At 37.3% G+C, this 20,362-nt stretch overlaps 1 protein-coding gene across 1 annotated transcript; it reads right to left on the bottom strand.

Annotated features, from left to right (window-relative positions):
* Window positions 1-283: 283 nt before the first annotated feature.
* Window positions 284-19,429, bottom strand: spidey (hydroxysteroid 17-beta dehydrogenase 12 spidey). Its single transcript, XM_071666022.1, has 7 exons — window positions 19,032-19,429; window positions 13,000-13,046; window positions 10,022-10,097; window positions 6,674-6,845; window positions 5,235-5,397; window positions 1,777-1,992; window positions 284-538 (listed from the first exon to the last, which is right to left on the bottom strand). The coding sequence occupies exons 1-7, from the start codon at window positions 19,171-19,173 to the stop codon at window positions 407-409; spliced, it is 948 nt and encodes a 315-aa protein (XP_071522123.1). The 5' UTR covers window positions 19,174-19,429; the 3' UTR covers window positions 284-406.
* Between the last annotated feature and the right edge of the window lie 933 nt (window positions 19,430-20,362).

Raw genomic sequence — 20,362 nt, 5'->3', positions numbered from 1 at the left:
ACAGAATATCCTGCACATAATGTAAAATGGATATTAGGAATGCTACTATAAAGGGGCCAATTCATGCTAATTTTACTCAAAAACTTATGCAAGTTTATCAACAGACTATCAAACAGATGTGTTTTACAATGACAAAGCCAGCCTCACTAACTATGGAATCATTTAAATCTGATTAAATCTTTTGTATTCATATCTCTCATGGAAGTGGCTAGCTGACTGGTTACTTCAATGCAAGAAAAATTTACTACCAATAAGAGTACACTCTGGTAAATAATTACCAACAACAGTTTGATCTTTTTATTTCACCAAATACTGTTTATAAATGAAAGGGGTAGTGATGTGTAGTATTACTCTCCCAAGGTTTTTTTTGCCAAGACAAACTTCCAGGTAGTAAAACTTAATCCCTTTACTGTGCTTTAATATCCTTTTCCTTCTTCTTCTTTAGGGCCTTGGATCGGAATAACTTCAGCTGGTTGAACACAATGGTAGAGAGGATCCATCCAGGAAAGTGCATCTTGGTAAATTCAACGACATAAATCTGAACAAAATAAATAATATGGATATATAAAATGATAAACAATAAACATATGAGGCATAAATGCCTACCTGTCATAATTTTCCATTTAAAGCAGTATATCACAATACAAAACTTTAATTCAAGCCATGAAAACATTTTTCCAAATCATTAACAATCTAAGGAACACCAAGAAAAGTACTAAGTCACCAGTATAATGTCTGCAGGCTATTGTGAATACGTGAATGTGAGATACAAGTGGCTTAACAATGAATGTGACCATCCAAAACCATCAATGAGAAAATGGACAATTTCTATTTCTCCAGCATGGGATTCATTAGGTGATGAGCCAGAAGTAAATCTCCCTTTATTAGACCAATGAGAGGAGGAACTTGGGAGTGTATCTTGTACAGGCACCAAATTTCTTTATATCTTGACCTTTTACCCCATCTACATGGGGAGGATCAGGTGCATGCATTTCCCTTTACTTAGATATTAATTTTACAGACTTGTCCTAAATGGACATGGAAGATCAATATACAACTGCCAAATGAGAATTCTAATTAGGCAATAATATATGCTAAATGGGTAAAAAGCACATGAATACTATTTTTCTATCTTACTATGTGAATACTGCATGCATCCCGGAAAACTTGTGATGAAAAATATATTGATGCATCAAAGTTAAGGTGAATAGGGTGATGAAATGGGAGGGATACAGATTACCTTGGGTAAAGGCTGTCTTTTTCAATTCACCTTGAAAAGAAACAAAGTCTTTCAAAGAGCCACAATTAACACAGTATAGCAAAACCAAAGAAGTGAGATGGGAAAACTTGTCACACTGTAAACCATCTTCCAAATTTGCAATAATGTAATGTAATCAGGTTTTTACCTTACTTACATGGTATAATGAGAGGTAGTCTCCAGTACTCTGTACTGAGTGACAAAGGAAATTCTGAAACAGAGAACTGCTCTATTTTTGAAGCAGAGAGCAGCTCTGTGTACAAGATGCCCCATCAACTACATCCAGCCAGATTAAGTTACCATGACACATACCTGGACATTTTTAGAACTCAAACCAACAAAACATTACAATACATACATTTGAATTAGGCACATAAAACTGTGCATGTAATAACATTGTAAAGCAGTCACTTTACATTCCTAGGCCTCTTTTGAACAGGATGCTGTGAACCTAAACCAGGAAAACATTTTAAGTACCTTTGAATTAGATACATAAAACTATACGACAAGTAACATACCTGCAGTTTATGCATGTAATAACCTGCAGTTCTCTTCTCAATACCAAGAGTTTTCAGGGTGGATTTCACATACGCAGTGGGTGTAGGAGCCATGAGGGTAGGTCGCCTTATCTTTGACATGTTGGAAACAACATAGCCCGGCATAACACACTGCACTGTAATGCCCTTACTACTGTACTCAACACTCAAACTCTCACTCAGGCTTTCCACATATGCCTATGGGAGAAAAATTAAGAATCAGGATACATTAAACAAGACACTTTTTTTAATGTTATTCTGAGATGAAAACAGTGGCATCCTAACTTTAAAAGCTAGCTTTGCACAAAGAAATGTTACATTAGTAGAAAAATGCATGGAGATATGTAATAATAAAGAGGGAGATATAAGACCATGTCAAATAATGAAATCACAATTTCAGATAGGTACCGAGATCTGGATTTGAATTTACATTGGCCAAAAGACTGATGTTTACTTAAAAGGACATACCCACAAAGTACTGATTGAGAGAACTATCTAATAAATTTAAAAACAAGGAAAGGAATAAGCATGGCTTAAGGAGAGCCAAAAGACTGCAATAAACGAGTAAGTATGGATGAATACCTACTAACCTAATGTCTGTTACCCAGCCTACAGTTACATACAGGATTGTTTTTTCTACTAATTAAGGAAATGCTCCAATCACGTAAAGATCTTCACCAAGACCTAGCTCTGAATGAAAAACTGATGCAAAGAAAAGAAAAAAAATTGAATCGGGATTTTTGAAAAGCAGCTGTCCTTCAAAAAAGGGGTATGTTCAAGGTTGTTTGGAAACATAAGAAAATAAAGTTGCAAAGCTTTGAAATACAGGAAAAGAAACAAGCTAGACAAAGGTTCAACTCAAAGTTACAAATGGCAGCACAGTACTTACATAACAAAGTGACCTCCTATGAATTGTATGGTATACCTAATTTAAGATTAAAAGACCCATTTAATTACCGAGAATTTTTTTATACTTGACTGATGCTTACTGCATCATCAAGGAAGCACCAAGAACAAAGAAAGGCCGCCTTTGCTCATATCCATTCTCTAGCTGTCATTTGCAATGCACCAGAGGCACAGCTCCCTGTCCACAAGAATGTCGCCTTCAAACTTAAGCCAGAAGCCAGGCAGATGACTTTGTTCTGGTGTCATAGGTGGACACCTACAACTGATTATCTTTCATTTATGACACCTTGGAATTCACCCCAAACCGATACTGCATTTTGTAAAGAGAAACACAAAATAAGGCTATCAGTACAGCAAAGGTTTGAAATAGAGGACAAATCTGGAAAAGGGAAATCAGGAAAGAAGTTAGGCATTGAGTAAGGTGTGTTGAAGATGATTTTTTTATTTTTTTATTATACTTTGTCGCTGTCTCCCGCGTTTGCGAGGTAGCGCAAGGAAACAGACGAAAGAAATGGCCCAACCCCCCCCATACACATGTATAAACACACGTCCACACACGCAAATATACATACCTACACAGCTTTCCATGGTTTACCCCAGACGCTTCACATGCCTTGATTCAATCCACTGATAGCACGTCAACCCCGGTATACCACATCGCTCCAATTCACTCTATTCCTTGCCCTCCTTTCACCCTCCTGCATGTTCAGGCCCCAATCACACAAAATCTTTTTCACTCCATCTTTCCACCTCCAATTTGGTCTCCCTCTTCTCCTCGTTCCCTCCACCTCCGACACATATATCCTCTTGGTCAATCTTTCCTCACTCATTCTCTCCATGTGCCCAAACCACTTCAAAACACCCTCTTCTGCTCTCTCAACCACGCTCTTTTTATTTCCACACATCTCTCTTACCCTTACGTTACTCACTCGATCAAACCACCTCACACCACACATTGTCCTCAAACATCTCATTTCCAGCACATCCATCCTCCTGCGCACAACTCTATCCATAGCCCATGCCTCACAACCATACAACATTGTTGGAACCACTATTCCTTCAAACATACCCATTTTTGCTTTCCGAGATAATGTTCTCGACTTCCACACATTCTTCAAGGCCCCCAGAATTTTCGCCCCCTCCCCCACCCTATGATCCACTTCCGCTTCCATGGTTCCATCCGCTGCCAGATCCACTCCCAGATATCTAAAACACTTCACTTCCTCCAGTTTTTCTCCATTCAAACTCACCTCCCAATTGACTTGACCCTCAACCCTACTGTACCTAATAACCTTGCTCTAATTCACATTTACTCTTAACTTTCTTCTTCCACACACTTTACCAAACTCAGTCACCAGCTTCTGCAGTTTCTCACATGAATCAGCCACCAGTGCTGTATCATCAGCGAACAACAACTGACTCACTTCCCAAGCTCTCTCATCCCCAACAGACTTCATAATTGCCCCTCTTATAATTCCAAGAGTGTAATTCTCTTAAAAGCTACAAAAGGAAATTATGAATTATGGTTTTGAAGAGGTAAAAGATTCAAAAATTCAAAACACTATCAATAACAGAGGTTACTTATAATGACAGAAATTTACATAAATTTGTGGAAGCTGGTGGGGAGGACTAGGGACTATTTTTGCTGTTTTACAAATGTTACATTACAATTGTCTTGGTTCCAAGCACTGCAAGTAGTGAGACTCTACTTTAATAATTATGACATAAAGAGGGAAAAAAAGGACCACGACACGATAAAATATGATCAGACTTTAAAGTCACATAAGTATTTGATAAAACAAGCTGCTTCAAACTCAACTCTATTGAGAAATTGGAGCTAGAGTTCCCTGGATGTAAGACCACTCCTATGTATAAATGGAATAACTACTGAAGAGAAAAGAATATTCAGTTATCTTTGTAATGAGGTGGTCACCAAGACTGATTCAGTCATGATGAGAGGAATTCTGGAAAAAAAAAGTGCCAAAGCCACAAGACAAAAGGGTTTCTAAAGGCTGGCATTATAGGGGTTGCTTAGTTTCAAATTGGGGTTTTGAGGTAACATCCCATTGAAGACTGGAACGGGACCAAAGCCAGCTGCAGTTTTGTAAAAGAAATAAATCTATCCCAGTTTCTTCCATGTCCTACAGCAGTGTCCTCTTACATTAGTGCAACATGTTTTGCCAGGCACCTCTTTCTTTAAGAGAAAAACTAATATCTCCAATTTCAAGCAGATTTATAAGAAGTGGATTCCTGCCACAGGCTTTACACATCTAAAAAAATGAGTATGCAAGTGCATTTTGGCTTTGGAAGGAATAAAACAACCCATACCAGTATAAGCTAGCTAGCCATAGGCATGTACTGGAGGAGGATGGCTAACTGTGTAAAATGTTGAAGGAAGTTGTTTAAAAGGAAATGAAATTAGGATAGGGAATGAAGCGAGTGGAAGAGCTTATAAACTTCATGCATGCAAAACATTTACAAACCTTGATCATTTTCATGAACACAATTCCATGTTAAAAACTTATAACACAAACCTTAGAGGCTCCATAAACAGCTAGGAGAGGGGCTGGAATGGTGGAGGATAGAGATGACAGGTTGATTATGACACCTCGTTTCCTTTCAGCCATACCAGGTAGGACTATGCGAGTCATCTCAGTCAATGACCTAATGTTACAGTTGATGATCTCATCAACCATCCTTGTAAAAGTGAAATAATTAGTTAACAAAATTTATCTATCTGATGAAGTGTCTCTTTCTCAAAAAGTACATGGATTTCTCACCAATGTAGCAAATGAATATACCTACAGCACAACTGAAGCTAAGTTCTCTTTATGTAGTGTATACAGTGAAGATTTGGCACCCTTTACAGTAAGAGGCCTTAACAAGAAAAGTGACAAACTTTGTATATCTGACTAATGATGAGTAAACCCTTTACTGCAATCACACCAAAGTGGCACTTACAGACTTTTCTCCATACATTACTGTTGCTGATCATTTCAATATCTTTTCACGTCAAAGGCCTAACAGCAAAGCCAGAAACATTTTCTGACTAATTCTTCACATTGATTCAGTTACCATAGAAAAGCAGATGCTCCTTGCTTTCATAATCAAAAGGCACATGGGAAAAAGAGTCATCTCAAAGAGAACTGAAATGAAAGGAAAAAAGTAAATACTGGGCATGATTATGGGGAAACACTAAATTACTTTGCTTCACCCAATATTTTTTCATTAGGTACTCTGTAAGCCTATCATCATTTTTCTTTCACCTTTGATCTTCATGCATTTCCCCATCTCGTTTTATTCTTCAAAAATTTTCATACTATTTTCCATTCTCTTTTACCTCTCCCTTCATTTTTTCCACTCATGTCTGATCACGATGAGGACACCTGTCTATGACTAGAGCCTCTGTGATTAAAAAAGTACAACATAAATAAGAAAATAGCAATGTTTGAAAGACAAGACAGAGGACAGTTTTGTTTGATAAACACAAGAGCTGAAATCCTGTCAACACTACCTGCCACTCTCAGATTTCACAGGGTGTATGACAAACACTACTCATAACATCCTCAAGATACTATTTAGAAAACCCTCAAAATATATACAAAAGTAAGTTTCTACTCTCACTCAGAACCAGCCAATTTCATTTTGTTTTCTTTCCTTTTCATTAGTTTTACTGTCAGCCATCCGCCTGAGAAATGGGCCACCATAGTTTTGTCAGTCAATCTTCTTGTGTGTAAATATAATTAACCTCAAGTGTATATCAATTCTGAAATTTTTAAAGAGATATTTGTATGTACAAAAGGAGTATAAGTGAATGTACCGAGAGATATATGTAATCTTTAATCCTTTAATCAAATCAAGTAAGACATTCATCAATGCACTAAGTGATCAATGGTATACCGAGATATGTACCAAAGATTAATGTATCAAACTTGTAAACATCAGAGTCCTTGAATAACTATGTGCAACTCACTTTTTACAGTCGGTGATTTCAGTAAAATATTCAGGATATTCATAGCTCATTCCAACATTGTTCACCAACACACCAACATCCACCTTCCCAAGCTCTGTCTGCAGTCGGTCATATATGTCCACTTTGGTGAAGTCGACATCAATTATCTTTGTTTCAATGCCATACTTGCTGTCTAAAAATTGAATATTCATGAGATGAACATAAGGTCACTGAAAAATTATAATGTCATCGTGCAAAATGTATTCACTGCAAATGTAACTACACCACATAATGTCACTGTATGTAATGTAATCTCTGCAACTGTAAATACACCAGATCACTCACAATCCAAGGCCAACAACATAAGATACTTGTACTGAAAAATAAGCTAGAGCCTTGTCTTTTTTTAAGTGGACCTATTTAGTAGCAGTAACTGACTCCATACCACGGGAACTTCTGATCTGTTACAATCCGAGATCTTACCAATATTAAGATAAAACCTGCTTTCTTGAAAAAAAACATCAATGACTATATGACAGCCTGACAGAATCATTTTTAACATCTGTTATACTAAAAAATCTTTAAGGTAAGTCAACACCACAACCTTAGTGACATTACTTTGATTCAGTAAGCTGATATTAACTTGTTAAGAACTTAGCCCAAAAGGCATCACTCTCAACTGTTAGATTCCCTTGTCTATCCAAAAAGCTAAAAATTTCCCCATCCTACTAAGAACTGGTATATACTATTGAATGTCTTTCAAATCCAGCCTAATAGTTCACATATTTCATGGCAAAATATTAAAAAATACATCCATGACAGTCATCTGAACTTTGTTATATCCACTTGTCTTAAATCATACATGTAAAACTACAGTATTCTAGAGTAATGTGAAACAGATAACAAAGAAAATTAATGGTCGAGCTGACCACACAACAAGGCCTGCAGTTGCTAATATAATTTTGCGGCTGACACTGTTGCTATCTCTAACTATGATAGTTCTCAAGATACAGCTACTCATTATTCTTTCTTCTTTCATACTTGACTGCCATTTCCTGAATTTGCAAGGTACCACCAGGAAGAGATGAAGAAAATGCTGCATCCACTCACATCCATTCACTAGCTGTCATTTGTAATGCTTCAAAACCACTGCGCCCTATTCACAACCAGGCCCCATAGGCCTTTCCATGGTCTACCCTAGATGCTTCACATGCCCTGATTCAGTCCACTGACAGAACATTGACCCCTGTATACCAAATCGTTCCTATACACTACCCCATGCAAGCCTTTCATGAAAGCCCTCCTGCTTGCTCAGGCCCTAAATGCTCAATAGCTTTTTCACTCCTTTTTATCTCCAATTTAGCTTTTTCACTCCTTCCTTCTATCTCCAATTTAGTCACCCCATTCTCCTTGTTCCCTCCACTTCTTACATAAAGACCCTCTTTGTCAACCTTTCATCACTCATTTTTTCCTTATGTCCAAACCATTTCAGCACAACATCTTCAGCTCTCTCAGCCACAGTCTCTTTACTGCCACACCTCTCTCTTACCCTTTCATTAAGCAAACCACCTCAAACATTTTATTTCCAACAAACCCACCTCCTCCTCACAGTCTTATCTACATCCCATACCTCACATCTACACAATAATGTTGGGACTACTTTACTTTCAAACAGACCTATTTTTGCCCTTCCAGATTGATCTTTTTCTCCACATTCTTCAGCGCTCCTACAACTTTTCCCCATCACTCACCTTACGACTTGCTTTCGCTTCCATGTATCTATTCACTGCCACGTCCACTTCCAGGTGTCTAAAACACTTCACTTCCACCAATTTTTCTCCATTCAAACTCACACTCCAACTAACCTGTCCTTCAACTCTGCTAAACCTAAAAACATATTTTATTGACATTTACTCCCAACTTCCTCCTTTCAAATTCAGTCTCCAACTTAAGTAGTTTCACACTTCAATCTGCTACCTGTGCTGTATTATCAGCAAAAAACAACCAATTCACTTCTATGGCCATTTCATCCCCTATAGACTGCATACTTGCCCCTCTCTTCAAGCCTTTTGCATTTACCTCCCTTAACACCCTATCCATAAACAAATTAAACAATCGCAGTGACATTGACACGACACACCACTGCTGCAGACCAACCTTCACATGGAACCATTCCCTCTCCTCTCTTCCTACTTGTACACATGCATGACACACTTGATGAAATCTTCTTACTGCTTCTGGCAGCTTTCCTTCCATACAATATACTCTTCACACCTTCCACAAGAAATCTACGAACCTTATCATATGCTTTCTCCAGATCCACAAACTGTCAAAACTTCCAGAAAGCTATCCTCCCAACCTGCCCCATGCAGTATTAAATCAGCAAGACACTTCTTCCACAGATTACACATACAGTATTACTAAAACACCTTTTTCTAACATTATCTTCCAGTTTTGTCTTCAAGTTTACTCATCATTCATGTCATGGAAAACACAAGAATAAGACAATCTAACTTATTTGATATCTCCAAAGGCCCGAAACTAAAGAGAAGGTACCACAAGCCAATGTCTAGTAAAAGTCAGCAGGTCTGAACAGTACCAGCAAGCAAGTGTAAATGTTTGTTATTGAAAACTTGCTCGGCACCACATGACATATGTCCTGTGAGGTCATAGGTTGGTGCTGTATGGCCTCTGGTTCTTGCGAATGAGCATCAGCTAGTCTCACACATTCTACAATTAAATGGAGTGAACACTTATGGGTACATCTTATCTTGGAGGTCAAAACATTTTTCTAACCCCCCCCCCCCCAAAGCAAGGATTTGGTGGGGTGAGACTTATTTACAAGGTTATTCTCTTTTGTTGACCATGATACAAATATCAATACAGTGATATGTATGAGCAATATATAATTTGTAAATATAATGCTGTGTTAAAAAGAATACTATCATGCCAAACTTATGATTGTCTAATGATTCTACTGTTACAATGATATCATCTGGCCATATGATTATTAAAATGTTAATACTGTACAAGACACACTGTTAAAACTTCCAAAAAGCTAGCCTACCAACTTGATGTACTTAATGCTGATGCCATATGCAGTATCATATAAGCAAGGCACTTCTCCCACAGATTACAACAACAGCACAACTAAAACAACACTTTTCTAACTATACCTACCACTTTTCAAGTTCACTTATGTATGGCACTCCACAAACTAAATAAGTTAATATAGGCTAAAATCATTCCCAAACATAATATGTGAAATAGTTAATCAGAGACCCAAACCACTACCAAGTGCAATACAAGCATACAAGAAAACCACTGAACCCCAAATAAGGCAAATAAAACTTGATAAGCATATCTTACTTATCTCAGCTGCCACATTTTGAAGTTTGAAAGGATTTCGGCTGACTAAAACAACTTTCAGTCCACGACGGGCCAGCTGAAAAAAAAAAATACAAAAGTTCATACATGCATGTACCTGTATGAGCGTTTATGTATATATATATATATATATATATATATATATATATATATATATATATATATATATATATATAAGAATGTGTGGAAGTCGAGAACATTATCTCGGAAAGCAAAAATGGGTATGTTTGAAGGAATAGTGGTTCCAACAATGTTGTATGGTTGCGAGGCGTGGGCTATGGATAGAGTTGTGCGCAGGAGGATGGATGTGCTGGAAATGAGATGTTTGAGGACAATGTGTGGTGTGAGGTGGTTTGATCGAGTGAGTAACGTAAGGGTAAGAGAGATGTGTGGAAATAAAAAGAGCGTGGTTGAGAGAGCAGAAGAGGGTGTTTTGAAGTGGTTTGGGCACATGGAGAGAATGAGTGAGGAAAGATTGACCAAGAGGATATATGTGTCGGAGGTGGAGGGAACGAGGAGAAGACGGAGACCAAATTGGAGGTGGAAAGATGGAGTGAAAAAGATTTTGTGTGATCGGGGCCTGAACATGCAGGAGGGTGAAAGGAGGGCAAGGAATAGAGTGAATTGGAGCGATGTGGTATACCGGGGTTGACGTGCTGTCAGTGGATTGAATCAAGGCATGTGAATCGTCTGGGGTAAACCATGGAAAGCTGTGTAGGTATGTATATTTGCGTGTGTGGACGTATGTATATACATGTGTATGGGGGGGGGGCCATTTCTTTCGTCTGTTTCCTTGCGCTACCTCGCAAACGCGGGAGACAGCGACAAAGTATAATAATAATAATAATAAAAAATAATATATATATATGTGTGTGTGTGTGTATACAGGTGGACAGGTCATTTTTCGTCTGTTTCCTGGTGCTATCTCACTTGACGCGGGAAACAGCGATTAAGTATAATAATAAAAAAGTTCATATCCTGAATTGGCATCTTTCTTCACAGAGTTTGTAATAAAAGTAACCTGACCAATACTTCAGCCCAATCATACTGGTTCAAGATGGATAAAATTTGGATAACAAGGATAGCCGCAAAATGGCCATTTAATATAATCAGACATATGCGAATGTCTATACTCCCACTGAGTATGTAACTTCTTGCAATGTGGCCAGCTGCTAAACTCAAGATTCATTCTCACATGAGATCATGAAAGAAATCACCAAGAGATGTTGGGGAAACAGCACATTTACATGAATGGCTTCAAAGTCTCTGTTAAGCAAAAAGCCTTGCAAGATGCAAATAAATTTTTTGTCCACATCACATTCCTATCAATCATTTAACACATGCCTTGCAAGTGACAGAAAGTTCCTATCTGCATGAGATCTTCTGCTTGTAAAGGGCAACTGTATTCTCTTTAATCTTTTATTTCCATCTCCTTGACTGGCAACTATACAACACAGTATTTAATTTCACCTCTTATATACACATGAAACATCATTATTTGCATTCTGTCATTTACTGATAAAGTTTTCAGTATCATGCCAATCATATTTGGCTTAGAAGTGTCATCTTGTGAATATGTTCGTCACATTTTTTCATTTATAAAATTTCCCAAATCTTTGATATTTACTTAACTCCAGGGGCATATCAAGGGGGGTGGTCAAAGGGGTGAATATCTCCCCACCCTTTGAGCCATACAGTATATAATAACCTTAATAATGGTGATGATTTACAATATTCTTACAAATATCCTAACCTTTCTGGGACCTCAAAAGAGAAAAATAAATGTATATGCATATCAAATGTTGAAGTAGTTTACACTTGTGACCAATGAAACAACAGGGTCCATTTCACCAGCTCCCTATCACAATGACAAATATCTATATTACAATCTTTTTCATTGTTTCATTGTCTCTGCAAAACATATGACTATACTCTCTCTTACATCTTTATCTTTGTCTGATATGATCACAAAGAGTTTTAAAGTTAACACTTATCTTTCCAAGACAACATATAGCACATCAATATCTGATACGATTCCATTTGCAATTCTATTCTACTAGTTTGAGACTGATCCATTTTCCCATTAATATCTTGTCTAGAGAGAGTCTTTAATAACAATTAATACTTTTGCAAAATCTAGAAAAAGTGTCTATTCTCCCTCTTATTACAGTTTCATACACTGGTATGTCATTATCATTAACCAGTACAAAAGTCATGTATGCATACTTTTACTTTGCCTGGTACAAATCCATGCTGGCTTTCACTTATGAATTCATCACCAATAAGATGTTCCATAACATATATCTTCATCACTCTCCCAATATCTCAATCACATGCATGGTTAGACAGTAACAAATCTCTTCATTCAAAACATTCTCCCAATGATGAATATGTCAAGTACATCCTCAGAATTTCTAAAAAATGATTCATTTGCCATTACTGCTAGAAAAGCAACTAAGTGAGGATGAGATCCTTGTGTATTCGAGTAAAACAACTATAAAAACAGCCACATATGATGATCTGGAGATATAAGACCCAAACATTGAGAACCTACAAAGTACATCTATACATGCACAAAGAGAGGTCTAACTGATTTTAATCAAAACCTTATAGCAAAATGTTAGTTTTGACTAAGAGCAATGACAAGTCTTGCTTATAAAAAGAAGTAGGAAATAATAGGCAATAAAAGCGTTTACTCTACTTTTAATAAATTTTTTCAAAAAGAAAACATGGAATTTTAAGTTTACCAGAGTTAATACGGAGAGTTCTTTAAAATAGTAGTATAACATAGCACTGATCAATTTCCAATCTAAAGAAATAATGACAAATCAAAGTCTTTAGTCTTGTCTTGGCTTCCAAGAACTTTTATGAAACCAAACTCTGTTGTCATATGAAATATATGAACATTTTCAGTAAGAGCAAATTCATAATTCAAAATTTAGTGCATGTAACATACTTACTTCAAAAGCATAAGCTTTGCCAATACCATCCGTTGCTCCTGTAATCACTGAAAAAAAGAACATGGTACAATTACACAGCAGGAAACATCATTACAACTTATACTTTACCTTATACTTTCTAATAAAACTAAAACAAAACCAATTTTTCATGAAAATTTATATAAACATGTTAAGTAACACTTCAAAAACAGCAAAAAAGTCATATAACCATAGATATTTCCAAGTATTACATATGAAAACACTACAATTCAACTCTGTAATAACGTAACATGCTGTGGTTAAACATATTCTTGAAACTTCACATACTGAACACAGAGTTCTGCTTCCCAAGTACTGGGGATGCTGTAAAGGAACTCCAATTACATTCCTTGTATGCAGCCATAACATTCTTACAGGGTCCTTATTTATAAGCCCATGTATGGAGTACTACTTGCATAACCTGGGCAGCTCTTCTTCCACCTCTCTCTTATCCAGAGTGGAATCAGAAGCCTTCCACATAATCAACTTTCATGCTCTCTCCGTTCTTCATTCATCCCTTTTTGTCCAATATAATGATGCTTACCTTTCCCTAATCCACAGGAATTTTTATAGTCACAGGTCTTGCGAGCTGTATGCAAGTGTATGAGCCCCTACAACCTGTGCCTGCAGAAAGCAAACCACTGCTTCCAATGGTTTCTCTAATGAAGACCAGCCTCATGAGGGTTGACTTAAGATATCTCCTCCTTTCCTTGTACAATGAAACTATGAAATTCTCTTCCTTATTTTCTCTTTCCCTCTTCCTAGAATATTTCCATCTTTGAAAGTTAAGTCTACAAACACCTGAGGACCTTGAATTAATCCTTGTAGCATTCTTTTTTCCTTATAACTTCTGTCCAAGATAGCCATGAACTGGGCATGCAGGTCAAGTATGAAAGAAAAAAAGAAAAGAACATATAATACAATAATGTGTACTCTTGAATTCTACCCATAACAAATTTTACCACAGAGAAAATATAGCATACAAACAGACTCTAATCGAACAACAATAAATCAAAGCTTTCAAATATATCAATGTCCTAATACAAGTTCTTCCACAAATTAACTACATATCAACTGCTACACATGCTAAAGGCACATAAATACACTGGACTCATGTCTCTGGGATCATGAGGGCCTCCTATTAATTTCTACACACTGAAAAAATACTAATTAAAAAGGTGAACACTATCTACAACACAGAAAGGATAATGATTCTAAAAATGTTGCAACTTAACTCTGCATATTGCAATACTCATTTGCTGTCTAAAACTTTACATATACTGTATCTATAAATCTTTTCCAAAAGAATTTCTTAAACTATCTTTATCAATGAACAAAAACTCATCTAATATTGCAGACAAACGTCCATGTATCTTAGCCTACATTTGGACCATCCCTTGTGTCGACAGTTGATACCTAGTGTACAATATTTTTCAACTAATAGTGTAAGGGAAAAAAATTATACAATATAACAAGGTTGTATGCAGTATTCATAAACCTCAAAAAGGTATATAACAGTGAGGTGGAGTGCTATGTAGGGGGTACTGAGAATCTAAAACACATGAGAAAAGTTCCTAGGAGCTGCATAATTATTCTGGAAATGTAGAAAATTGTGTGAAAGTGGATGGTGAGTTGAGTGAAAGTTCTGAGACAGGTGTGGGACTAAGACAGGACTGTGTGATGTCACCTAGGCTATTCAGTGATATATGGGTGAATCACTGAAAGACAAGCAAGCAGGAATAACAAGAGTGGGAGCTAAGTTCAATTTTGGACTGAAAGACCTTAACTCTTAACTAGTATATTTTCAGATAATCTGATGTCTAAAGTAGCGAGTAAAGAGATTTTAAAACTAGTAAATGAGCTTTACACACTGTGTAAAAGAAATATTAAGGTCAAAGAATTTAAGTGTGGTGATGGTTTTCAAAAAGAACAAAAAAAGACTTCAGCGGTATAGTCTGTTATGCCATATAAAAATGAATAAATCATGTAAACTGAAGTGCACAGGTGGGGCCAAATCAAACACAACATTGTTTGTAATGTGTTGGTGACAGTATGAACACCAATGTTGAGAATCACATTAACAATTATGAAACAGTGTTAGAGAAACTGTGGTAAATATTCCAGACAAAAAGCTACTAACAGTGTTTGCACCAATAATGTGTACAGGAATGTCTACACCAACGCAAAAGGGTCAGGAACATTGTTGTCAACAGCTTGGACCAAAGCTGGTAACAAGGCTGAAACTGAATCCAGACCAATGGCAAATTTTGGTAAAAACAGGCGTGTAGGAATCAATATAGTCACACAAGGGCTAACTACCAGTGTTGCCAATATCAACCTCATTAATGGGGGAAAATTGTATGATACCAACATTGTTCCCAATCATAATGCAGCCAAAAATGTTCAAGAATACGTTACAACATTACTGATAACGTAGCCAACATATTTTCTTTTTCTATATGGAAGCTCCCCGACTTACAATGGTTGTTGGTACTACTATTTCTTCAAACGTACCCATTTTTGCTCTCCAAGATAATGTTCTCTCCTTCCACACATTCTTCAACCGTAGGGATAAGGGTGAAAGAATAACTCCCACATATTCCCTACATGTTCTAGAAGGCAGCTAAAAGGGGTGGGATTGGGGGGTTGGAAATCCTCCCCTCCAGTTTTTACTTTTCAAAAGAAGGAACAGAGAAGGGGTCCAAGCGAGGATTTTCCCTCTAAAGCTCAGTCCTCTGCTCTTGATGCTACCTCGCTAATGCGGGATATGACAAATATGAAAATAAATATATATACATATCTACCCTAGCCAAAACCAGGCGCCCATTTTATCGATCAACCCCATGGGGTGGATTAACTGCAGGGACAACTGCGGAGTGACTGCCAATACCAGAATTCAAACCTATGCACTTGACCATGGGCAACCCATGAATGCATCATGGTCAAGAATGCTAACCATTACTCCAAGGAAGTCCATACTTACCGACACAGTTTATACAACATATAATAATTTTGATAAGTCGGAAACTTTAGTGGAATAATGATGCCATTATTGTTACACACACAACCAGTTGACTCAAGCTGTTGTCCTCATTGTTTCTATCCTTGTTCAACAATGTTATGTTGGTGTGGCTCCACTATGAGGCTGTGATAATCAGTGAACTATCGGCAATGGTTATATATTTAAGCATTTGGAACTGGTACTATGCAAACTTTGTACACTGGAAAGAGATTTAAAGGAGACACCTGTCCAAGGAAGACTAATGATTGGATCTTTCACAAGAATTATGAGAGGGAAAATATTATCAGTAACATCAGTAAAAGGACTTTAACAATATCCTGTCAGTTCTAGCACCATCATATCCTATCAATATTTCTTACTTGAAACAGTTTATACAACAAAAAATTATTTGCATTCAACTCTGTTGGTTTACTTGTAAAACACAATCAAAACATTAATTTTCACGAATAAAGTTGCCTACCTCAAATGAAAGAAGTGGCGTCATAATAGAAATGCTACTAATATGTAATTTCATGCTAAATGCCATCAAATATCTGAGACAGAAACAGTATCTTCCTCTTTGGGTAGGTTACCATTGATGTTATAACAGGATGTCAAGGTTATACTTGCAAAAGATTCTCAGACTTCAGTCTGCAATATTGCAAAAGATTCTCAAAATTCAGTCTGCAATATTGTCAATCTCATCTAGTAAATTTGTTCAAAGAACAGAGAATTATAGAATTATGCAGTTAATGTTACGGCAACTTTTCCTAAACATCTAAAATTCTTTAAACTCATGGACAAATCTTGGGTATGAGAAGTACATCCACAATATTCTCACACTATGTATCACACACACATAGCTACTACTGTGTGATAGTTTTTTTGCAAAGCTGAGCTCTTAACAATTTAGTTTCCTATCATAATCTAATTTGATACCCAAAAGGCAACAGAAAGCAAAAAAAAAAAGAAACAATAAATAAAATTTTTTATAAGCTGCTTACTGATCCGAAGACATAAAACCCAAGAAAACCAGAATCACAAAGGCATGAACTTGGTTCAACAGAAAAACTAGTTTCTATATATATGCTACCACATTACACTTTTATGGTACAATATGGATACAAGATTATTAAAGCTGAATAGAATGTAAACCCAAGGTGTAATACTTTCCTTATTAAAGAATGTTCATGCAAATGCAATCTATGGACATATATGTCCTAAAATTGTACAGGATGAGGAGGAGAATCCTAACAATTCCCTTTACAGATGGAGAAAGGGAATCATAAATGATTAAAGATTTATATTACCATTGCCAGAACTAACGGTGATTTGGTGCAAAATTATCTACACACAAAAAACATATGCAAAGAGGTCTGGCATGACATATTCTGGGATCAAAATGACCAGTGCCCTAGCAAATATTACTTAAAAAATTGTCAAGCAAGAAATTCTAATGTTCTTTACAAGCTACTTCTATTCATGTACACTCCCTAACTCCTGACAGATATCATGGGTTTCCAAGACAGAGAGGTGGGTATAGTCATATTTGACATGTTTATTACTGCAGATATGAGCTGTAGCATACTGAAGTCTGATTGTAAGAGAGATGTGATGGAATTTAAAGAGAAAAAGATAAAAATACAATTTACATACTGACAAATGTAACTAAAATAAGAGTGCGAAGTGTCTCATGGATGCAAACCTTGGTAGGGTTGAGAGTGATCTTGTAAGGGAAGTCAAGAAAGGAAGTGAAGTGCTTTAGTATTTGGCAGCCCACATGGCACTGGATGGAATTATGGGAGATGAAGCAAGCCACAGGGTGAGAAAAGGGGCAAAGGTCCTGTGTGTAATGGGGAGTGTGCGTGGAAGGATGGGGAAGCGCAACTTAAGGCAAAGATAGTTACATTTGAAGGAATAACAGCGCTGACAGTGTTGTATGGATGCAAGTCTCAGATGGAATGAGCATGAGTTTGAAGGAAGGAGGAAGAGTACCTTACATACCTGGCAGTGAACATGGCATGAGAAGAAACCAAAGGTGTTGAACTAAGTCATAAGGAGAGGGAGTAAAGGTCCTGGGTGCACTGAGAAATGTTTGGAAGGAGAGCTGACTCTGTGTTAGCCGCAAAGTCGGGCATGTTTCATGGTACAGTAGTGCCAACAGTGTCGTATGAAATAAGTTTAAAGAGGAAGACATGTAGGAAGTAGAGAGCTTTAGGTTCTGGCAAAATAACATGGCACAGGATGAAACCATGGGAGCTTAACTAAGTCATGGGGGGTGAGTGGGGAAAAGGTCATAGATACATTGAGAAGTGGGAGGAAGGAGAGGTCACTGAGTGTTGCAGCAAAGATGGGTATGTCTGAAGGTATAACAAAGCCTATGGTGATGTATGGATATATGTCTCGGGCAATGAAAACAGACAAACTAAAGAGAAAGAATGTGTACGTAAGAAAATACTTGATGAAGATGGTTGATCGCATAAGGATTAATACTAGTAGTAAAGTGTGGTATTAAATAAAGTCAGACAGGTATACACCAGGAGAGCTGCAGTAAAAAAACAGCAGGTAGACCAGTTCCACAACAGGAAAGCTACGCAAAGAAACAGCCTGACAAACCAGGCCCTCAACAGGAAGTCTTGTTCGCAGACTGAGCAGCAGCAGGGGGGTAAAGGTCAGCCCCAACAACCACTATGAGATAAAGTCTACACCGTTGTCTGGGTTAGTAACTTACTATCAAAGGTGAAATTCACGTAACTAGTTATCAGTCGAGATATCTACCATAATCACTGACACTCTCAAAACTTTCTCCTGTAACACCACCTCGTCCCCATACCTAACCACGTCATACCACGTAAAACAAATACTAAGTTACATTGTATCAATTTCACACAAACTGTAATCTAGTAAAACCTAAGACCACCTAACGGTGATAACTTACTATAATAATGATCAGTTGATGCACCTTAATGAATGATAAAATTGACTAACATGCCATGGGAACCATCTTCCTTACCGGCCCATTCTCCTGCCTTCTTGAGGTCGAGGGTAAGCCCCAGTGCCGCCCCCAGGAAGGAACCGAATATCCCTTTCAAGAGAGACCATCCCAGCCTGGCCACCACTGCTACCACGGTCAGCTGTCCAATTAACTCCCACATCTTCAGAGCCACACCACCAGACACCAGCACCAACACGAAGCCCTTCTGACGAACGCGAGCGTCGTACCAGTGAGCGAGCCACCTAACTTGCTTTCTTCCCCTGAAGTGAAAGCGGCCTGTCACTTCACTTTCCCCGCAACTATGGACATTGACCCGCTACCACACGGCGGCTCAACCAAAAGTGTGCCGGCACTGCAGGGTTCCCAGACAGCCAGCCACCAACACTGACACTTATCAGCGTCCAATGCTTGACACACAATGAGAATTTATACTGGATACATGCTGTTATTAACAACCCCCTAAACGAACATGCATTACCAATAACATATAATACTAACGATTGCTTATTTGATTAATTAGAAGAAACTGTAATCACTGAGTTTTTCTTACTGTGCATAGGACAAAGATGTGGTATACTTCCATTCAAATTCCTAAATTGGACTTCCAGAGAACACACTGCAAAAAGAAGTCAATCAACTTATTTTTAGTGGCAAAGAAAAAAGGAAATGTTTGACAGAAAACTTACGTTATACGAAATATATCTAAGATGATAAAATATAGATGTTGATTATAAAGCAGCTATAATCAGAGGACTGAAGTGAACATGGAATACCGCGCCATGTTGCAAGCAAACCATCCAGTATCCGGTGTAATAAATTAACACCTGCCTCTATTTGCTGACCCGCTACATATTTTTTACTCACTCCAGTTCCGGGTTGAGTACGTTTTTATATCATGAGTATAGATACTGTTAATCAATTCTTTATCCGTTTTAGAACTGATGTAAAGACGAGTATCAATATTATTTCAAGCTAACAATTGAAACCAATATGATGCCGAGAAAACTACAAACCCCATAACTGTTTTAATATTATGTTACAGATGGAAGTAAATATCAAACTATCTAAAATAACACTTCATTTACTGTCTTTAAACTTTAATAAACACCTTGCCAAGATTGATCAAGTTGTCCCGTCTTATCAGTTCAAGGGACAACGTTTTGCAATGCTCTATCATGATCATTATCATCTTATAATTACTTTTATAATCATTAGTATTATTTTTTCATACATATTCGCCATTTCCCGCATTAGCAAGGTAGCGTTAAGAACAGGAGACTGAGTCCTACAGGAAATATCCTCACTTGGCCCCCTTCTCTGTTCCTTCTTTTGGAAAATTAAAAATGAGA

This window comes from Panulirus ornatus, chromosome 10 (genome assembly GCF_036320965.1).
Source record: "Panulirus ornatus isolate Po-2019 chromosome 10, ASM3632096v1, whole genome shotgun sequence".
Classification (NCBI taxonomy): Eukaryota; Metazoa; Arthropoda; class Malacostraca; order Decapoda; family Palinuridae; genus Panulirus; species Panulirus ornatus.
This window is presented reverse-complemented; position numbering and strand designations above follow the sequence as displayed.